The sequence below is a fragment of the Acomys minous genome (assembly GCF_964271855.1).
Source record: "Acomys minous genome assembly, chromosome: 16".
NCBI lineage: Eukaryota > Metazoa > Chordata > Mammalia > Rodentia > Muridae > Acomys > Acomys minous.
Genome location: NC_140498.1, coordinates 14,128,791 through 14,136,920, shown reverse-complemented (window position 1 = coordinate 14,136,920; position 8,130 = coordinate 14,128,791). Strand labels below are relative to the sequence as shown.

Below are 8,130 nucleotides of genomic sequence, written 5' to 3'. Positions count from 1 at the left end.
CTGGGCATCCCAGAGCAAGCTGTTAACAGACAGGCACTGGGCACCCGGAGGAGGATCCCACAGGCTTCCTGTGAGTCCAGGTTCGAGGCTCAGAAGCTCGACTTCTTTAACACATCCCCTTGATTCTGGCATGCACAGCCGAGCTTTCAGCGCGGCAGCTCCCTAGGCACCATTGCGCCTTCTGCTTTTCTTTGCTCCTCACGACTAGTCTAGTGTCTGGTCCACTGTGGGCGCTCGCTGATGGTCTGAATGAAGGGGGGGGGGGGAAGGAAAGGTTTCTGGATCGTGTTCTGGGCACTGTGTGCAAAAGCACATTTGGGACTAGAAGGCAGTCTAAGTCCACCGGCTTGGATATGCCTGAGAATAGCTCTCCTAATGGTCACCTCCTCGTTCGTTTTGCAAAGAGACCAGACTGGTGACAGGGCATCTAGCATTCCACAGCTTGTAGAGGACGAAGAAGGAAACCGGGACGCCCGTAGAGCAACCTGAGAGGTGTCTTCTGCACACAGGTTGCGCGGTGTCCTCAGATCAAAGGAGGGTCTGGTCTGTAGGTCCCGGGGCAGAGCCGGGGGAAAGACTGCAATATTCCAGCGCTGTAGATTGCAGCGTGTCTGCGCAGCCCAGGAGCTCGAGCGGCCTGAGGACTGGCGGAGAGCAGTGCGGTTCCCCGAGGCCTCCTGGACCGCGCACCCCGCGGCCCCCAGCGAGTGCCCAACTCCCCAACTCAGGGACTTTGGCAAAGCTGTGGCGGGCGGGGAGCGGCGGAGAAACGGGACACACCATCATGGCCCGCGGGGGGGAAGCTGTCAGGAGCCGGGGCCTTACTGCGCCTTGAAAGGCGAAGATTCTCTCTAAATGAGCGGAAGATTGAAGAACGGAGGGTTATAGGGCTCATCCGTGCATCCTTCGGCGGAAGGTGAGGTTCAGGATGTGGGATGAGCTGCCCGGGGCTGGTGGGGTTGGAGTACACCCCTTCGGCGGCGACAGGGTGGAGTCTCCCGGCTCCCCCGCCGGCGAGCAGCGGAAGTGCCGCGGAGTTGGAGCGGGGCCGGCGCCTCGGCCGCTTCTGCTGGCCGATCTGCTGCCGCCGCCGGGCGGACAGGCGGACGCGCAAAGCCGGGGGCGAGCGCGGCGGGGCGCGGCGGGGCGGACTGGCCCCGATGAGGCGTAAAGAGAAGCGGCTCCTGCAGGCGGTGGCGCTGGCTCTGGCGGCCCTAGTCCTCTTGCCCAACGTGGGGCTCTGGGCTCTGTACCGCGAGCGGCAGCCCGACGGCAGCCCTGGGGGATCGGGGGTGGCAGTGGCCCCTGCGGCGGTACAGGTGAGTGGTCCGCGGCCGAGGGTGGGGAGCACCCTCTCCCCTACTTCACTCCAACCCTGCAGTTCCTTGCTCCACCTGTCCTTTGGGTCTGCTCTGAGACAGAACTTCCCATTTTGGGGATGGGAACATCGAGGCTTAGGGAAGATTAAAGACTAACCCAGCCTCCTACTCCAGCCTAAAGCAGTGTTTCAGCCCTATGGCCTTTCCGTAGTTTACCCCCACTCCTCTTAGTGCGGTCTATTATTCCTAGCCTCTTCAGCGCTCTCTTTCGCGTAGTAGCCTACCTACATCTCCACCCAGGATTGTTCTTTTTGTGGTAGGAGTGGAGATACTGGTCGTTCTTGTCCGTGTTCTTCAGATCGTCTCTGCCCTTAACCCATCATCCTTACCTGCTGGTTCTAGTGTTTCTCAACTCAGACCAGACCACATCCTTCCTGGTTTGCCATCTACACAGGGATACCTGGGTCTCCTCAAAGTCTCCCATCTGGAGCCTGTGTCTCTGTCTCTGTCTCTGTCTGTCTCTGTCTCTCCCCCCCCCCTCCCCGGCACAGCTCTCTCTCTCTCTCTCTCTCTCTCTCTCTCTCTCTCTCTCTCTCTCTCTCTCTCTCTCTCTCTCTCTCTCTCTCTCTCTCGTGCCCTACCTACATGTTATGTCTGCACTGCATGCATGCCTGGTACTACCACCAGAAGAGGGCATACGATCCCTCTGAATCTGGTGTTACCCACGGCTTTGAGTCACCATGTGGTTGCTGGGAATCTAACCTGGGGCTTCTGAAAACCGATCAGTGGTCTTAACTGGTGAGCCATCTCTTACCCCTACCCCGACACCACCCAACCTCCAGATTCTGGGCCTCTCTTGAGAATACTGAGCCCCATGCCCAGGTGGGGGAGGTGGGGTGGGGTAGGGACTGAGTGCCTGTGGTTGAACTGGCAGCCGTGACACTTGGGGGATCCAGACACTACATAGAAGCTCTTTGTTAGAGGGCTCTCCAAACGTCTCAGAGCCACAGGTGTCCAGTGTCCCCAGGACAGAACACCTCCAGCCTTCTTTGTACTAATGAGATGTATTTCTTGTAGACAAAATCGGGATGGTCTGTTCTCTCTCTCTCTCTCTCTCTCTCTCTCTCTCTCTCTCTCTCTCTCTCTCTCTCTCTCTCTCTCTCTCTCTGTGTGTGTGTGTGTGTGTGCGCGCGCACATGTATCTGGACTAGCAGCCTACTAGACGAGATAAGCTCACTTTTTCTGACCATCCTAGCTTCTCCAGCCCCTGGCACACGTGGGCATGCTTGAACTGTTTCCGCAAGCAGGACGTTTTAAGAGTTGCTTACGGGATTTGCCTGGTCCCATGGGAAGTGGACAGATGTGCATCAGGGTCAGCCTTGACTGACTGCTGGCTGGCCTTGGGGGAAGAGGCCGAGTTCTTGAGATTGATGCTCTACCTCCTTCCCTTCCCTTCCGGTACAGGCTGCCATCTGGGCGTTCTGGCTTCTGGGGCACGGAAAGCTCTTGGCTACAGAGCTGATCAATCTGAACTTGGCTTGTCACTCTGGTAATTTGTAAATCGTCCTGGAGGTCTGGGTGATCGATCTAGCTGGTACATCATACTGTTGGGAAAGTTAGGAAACCCCTTTTCTAAAGCCCCGGCTCGAACCCTGAAGGCCGGTGTAGACTCCTCTCCCTTAGGCTCTTTGTCTGAGTGGGGTTTTCCTGTGGGAAATCTCTTCCCTCTGTTATTGCCCCGGGTGGCATCAGTGGCAGGAGGCCAGACTCATGGTTAACTTGTGCATTGATGCGTCCGTCTGGCCTCCCTCTCTGAGTCTTGCTTGCTCTCTGTGTATGATTTGATGCCAATATCCTGTGATGCTGTCAGCGTACCCTTTCCTGGGGTCCCTTATAGCATGCCTACCTTGGGATGCTCTGCTGGACACAGCCCTGGCTGCGGAGGGGAGGGCTGTCCAGCCCAGGTGCAGACTCTTCTGTGGAATAGCTGTGAGTAATTCTAAAATAGCTCTCGACAGTCTGCCTCTGCTTGGAGAGAGAGCCCTTGTAGTTCACTTGCCGTGGAGACATCCTAATTTTCATTTTCCATAGAGTCAGATGTGTAGCAAGAAGGTCAAGGGTGCCTGTCAGTTTAGCCTTCGCTTTCGTGGTAAATCACTCACTGTACAAGATGTAGGAAGGCCACCTTTTGAGCAGAGAGATGGGGCAGCCACTGAGAGGTCCCACTGAGAGGGCTGGTCTACACACTCCGGGCTTTTTGTCTGTCTTAGAGGGGAAGAAGAAATGTTGATGGGGTACAGGGAGGCTTCTGTGTGATTATCCTTGCTTCTTGGGGCGGGGGGCTCACACAGAAGGGACCCGTCTCCCCTAAGGATGGGCTCTGGTAGGTGTGGCAAAATTCAGCATTCATTGGCTGCCTTTCTGGACCGCTCTGCCAGATTTCCACACAGCCCCTTTGTGTTCAGCTCTCCTGCAGATGCAGAGCCCTCCAGCCCCTCTTCTGAATGTCAGCTGGCCTCCAGGAAAGACGCTGGCCTCTCCCACCCCTCCGTATCAGGTGGCTAGCTGGGAAACAGTCTTCAGTACCCAGAGTTAAAGGCCAACCTTGGCTACGGTAAGCCTTGCTCTAGAAAGAACACCTGTCGGGACTTTGTCCCTGTGAGAGAGATTCTCGAGGCTCTTCTGTGAGGTTACTTACCTTGGTTCAAGCAGTCTTCTAATGCCTCATCCTGGTACTGCTGGAGCCGCCAGGCAGGGCATTTGAATCATAAAGCGCACATCATATGCTCGGAGTCTAAGCTGGTCACGCAGCTGGCTTTTCTGGAAGTTGCAAGAGTCAGTAAGGAAAGCCGGCCTGGAGGCCCTTGCTGTCTTATCTTGGGGATCCTTCTCTTGCCCGCTCCCTAGAAGATCTGACATCTTGGTTTAACTCTAGGATTGATTTCATCTTGCCCGCTTGGGAACTGGTTTTTACAATCCCACAGCAGGAATCCCGGTGCAGCTCCTCCCCACTTCTGAGCCAGCAACTCTGGTGAGAAATGGCTTCCCTGGGTAATGGCATCTGTCCAGTAGAGATTGGTGGGTCGTGCGTGTAATGCCCGTGTGTGTGATTTTTAAGTATTCAGGGTTTTTGTTTGTTTGTTTATTGTTTGTTTTTCTCATTGTGTCAGAGCTGAACTTTATTGTTCAGCATCTGGAAATCAAAACCTTCCCCCCTGCCCTCAACTCAGTCTTCCTGGTAGTGGAACCTTACGCGTCAGCAAGTTAAGCACCATGGAAATGTGGTCTGGAATGGTTTCTTTACTTTTCCAAGGAGGGGTGGTATCATTTAGACTGCTAATCACTTCTCTGTCAGCTTGCCCAGATGAAATCTGATGCCACCAGGGAAGGGTTCTTGACTTACCAGAGCAAATCTGCCTCTGCCTTCTCCTCCTTCTAGGCCTGCTGTCTGCCAAAGATCCCATACTGAGAAAAGCCTGGGAGGAAGTTCTGACTTTTGGTTCTCTCTTGCCCTGAGACTATTGTGACCTCAGGGAAATGACTTAACCTCTCTTGGCCTTGTATTCTTCACCTGTGAAATGCATGTAGATTCAGAAAAGGGGAGGCAGCAAATTTATATCATTGTGGTACCCACCCACCCATGGCCAGGGCAGACATTACTAATCAATCTTTACCACTAATCCCAGACTTGGTCTCAGTCTGTTGCTCATCAGGGCTTCTCAAGTGGGTTGCTGGCATCAGGTTTTAGATTTTTTTTTTTCTTTTTTCTTTTTGCTTTTGTTTTTTCAAGATAGAGTCTCTCTGGGTTAGCCTTGGCTGTCCTGGACTTGCACTGTAGACCAGGCTGGCCTCAAACTCACAGCGATCTGCCTGCCTCTGCCTCCCGAGTGCTGAGATTAAAGGCATGCGTCACCATGCCTAGCTGCTGGCATCGTTTTTTGTTTGTTTGTTTGTTTGTTTTTTATGTTATTGCTTTTCTGACTCTGACATCTCAGGTTTCTGTGAGTTTGGAAATGTGTGTAGGAAAGGTCTAGAGTTGAGCTGAAGCCTCGACTTAGGCATTGTTCACGTTCTAGTTTCTTCTTTCAGGCAGCTCTGTGAGTGTTGGCTCAGGTGACAGATAACAGATAATGGAACCAGGGACGGGAAAGCAAAGGCCTATTTAAAAGATAACCATCTAGCTTGCTAATTGTACCTTGTCTACAGCTGGCTCTTATTCAGAAATGGCAACCAGGATGTCTTGTGTCGCTGTATAAAAGGCACCAGGAGGTGAAGAAGGCCCTGTTATAGCTCACTACTCCTCACAGTGGCATCTGTGTTTTGCACATCTACCTGGTCTTTCATGTCCTCTATGGATGTGTGACTCCAGAAGCAGGGAGTTGGTATAAGAATCTTGCTTCTTGCTTCCTTCCCCCAATGAGCCACTGCTCATATGTCTGGTAGAGTGGGGACAGAAAATAGATTCCACGGTTCTGAGTTCCCGTGGGTTCCTTGGTGGCCTTCGTGCCCGCAGATTCCTGGAGACTGGGAAGGCAAAAATGTGTTTGTTGAATGACTGAACGTGTCAGAGCAGGCGGATGGCTTCAGAGGACCTCTAGTCCAACCCCCTTGGTTTCTGCCTGATGGAAACCGAGGCCCCAGAGGAGGTGATCACTTAAACAGGTTCTCCCAGGAGGGATGCAGTGCTCTGAGGCTCTCACACTCCGTTTCACAGCGGAGGGGGTTTCCTCCACAGACTAATATGTGAGCCTTCTCTGCCGTTGTTTCCCCCGCTGGGGAGCCAAGATTTTTCTCTCTGAGTCTTGGAGGCTGGCAAATAAAATGGATTAAGTGTTAAGGCTCTGAAGGGATCCTGCTTGGGGTAGAGGGAGTCAAAGGTATGTGGCACGTGGCAGTGTTATTATCCATAGCAGACCGAACTAATGGGTCCTCATAGCCCCCTTCTCTTCTGTTCTGTATCTGTTTCAAATAACAGTGGGCTCAGCCTGAAATGATGCAGAAGCTCACAGGCTCCCGGCACCACTGTGGTTCTAAGTATTGGGTGATCTGGGCTCTCTTGCTTCTGGCTTTTTCTCTGTTGGCTCTGACCTAGACCCAGTCCCTATGGTAGCAGAACATGATCCTGGAAGATAAGATCCAGTCCGTCTTGGCTGCCTACGTAGAGAGAAGAAACCGCCTTCCTTATGAGCCATAGCTGGTCTTCCTACTCCATGTTGAGAACCTATCACAACCACATGTCCGCTGGTGGACTCCACCTATGGTGGAACTTGGGGTGGATTGGTCCCGTCGGGTGGGAGAAAGAAGAGCTCCCCACAGAAGGATCCGAACACTCGTGGGAGAGAGAGATACCCTGAGCAGAAGCCAGGCTGTCTACCCAGAGCCCTGGTGCCCTGCCCCAAGCATCTGGTCATCATCAGGACTCTACCTCTTGGCCACCCTGGACTCACCCTCAAATGCAGAATCTGTTGTCTGTAAGTTTGTGTCTCTGTCTTGGACTGAGATTCAGAGTGTGGCCTCGTTCAAGCCTCAGAAGAAGGCTTGGGCCCAGATTTGTACCAACACAGCATGGAGGCTCAAAAGCTGTCTCCCTATTTTGTCTCCCCAAGTCTGAGGCCGCCTCCTTTTTCCTCTCCCCCAGGTCCCGAGCGAGAGCAGCAGCCTTTCCCATCCACACACCAAAAGCCAGTCCACTGCACATTTTTCTCAAGCTGAAAAAAGGAACTTGTGTCTCGTCAGCTTCGACTTTTTTCTGCCTGGCCCCCGTTCGCGGGAGGAGGCGGAGTGTTCATACTTTGGAAGCTAGAGGAAGCTAAACAATTCCGCTTGCCGCGGGGCGGGTGGGTGGGTGTTTATGCGAGTGTAGCTCTCTCTCCATGTGGCGCTCTCCTCTCCCTTATCTCTTCGCGGTTCCCGTTTGCTGCCCTCTGCTGAGTGTTGATAGCAGATGGCAAAGAAGGGAGCAGGCCCAGGCTTTCTTCCTTTTGCTCTTGAGAGAAAGCTGAGCTTCCAATGCTGGATTTTTCTGCCACTGCCTAAAGCTACGTTGGTAAGAATGATTATAACGTGGGGGAGATGGCTCAGTGGGTAAGACCGCTGCTCTGCAACTTTGAGGACCCCGGGGTTTGAATCCCCGACACCATGTAAAATGCTAGCCAAGCGTGGCTGTGTTTGCCTGTTACCTCAATATTGGGGGCAAAGACAGTTGGATTCTGAGAGCCAGGCTAGCCAAAACAGCCTTCTGACTCAGTGAGTGAGTGACCCTGGCTGAGGGTTGTTAGGCCGTGAGTGGTAGAGGAAGACACCACACCCAGGTCTTGGACTGAGTGTCCATGGGCATCAGTGTACACACATGGATGTTCACATGCATAATCACACACACACACACACACATGCGCACACGCAGAGTGATGTTGAGCCCTTCATTGATTTATTTCTCCATATCTGATTAAGAAAAAAGTCTCTGACCTCATCTTTGCACTCCCTCCTACTGGGATGTCTGAACAGAGGGGAGAGGCCATTGCCTTGGGAACCTTCCCAGAAGGCCCCTGGATGATGCTGTGATATGACCTTCCTGCTCTCTTATTAGACTGTCGGCTGTGCAGTGTACAAGGTTCCAGCTTCAGTCACCCCACAGCCTGATAAAAAAAATCCCCAGGCCTAGGTGGGGCCACCTGACGCCTGTGTCTGAAATCCGTGGTCTGTGTCACAAGAGTGACAGTAATTATCTTGGAACCTTCTTTTGAGGATGAGCTTGTCGCAGGTCACTGAGCGCAAAGCCCTGAGCGCAGCGCTTCGCACAGAACTAGAGCCC

The 8,130-nt window shown here is 53.3% G+C and overlaps 1 protein-coding gene across 2 annotated transcripts in view; it reads left to right on the top strand.

The window, feature by feature from the left end:
• The first annotated feature begins 1,036 nt into the window (after window positions 1-1,036).
• The window catches only part of GALNT10 (polypeptide N-acetylgalactosaminyltransferase 10), a 139,488-nt gene continuing 132,394 nt past the window's right edge, over window positions 1,037-8,130 (top strand). The window contains exon 1 of one of the 2 annotated variants that reach the window (XM_084761156.1): window positions 1,037-1,319. In XM_084761156.1, coding sequence (XP_084617282.1) covers window positions 1,161-1,319 — 159 coding nt within the window. In that variant the 5' untranslated portion in view covers window positions 1,037-1,160. Of the gene's footprint in view, window positions 1,320-7,237; window positions 7,366-8,130 lie in introns of those variants that run through there. The other variant, XM_084761157.1, reaches the window with a different exon arrangement.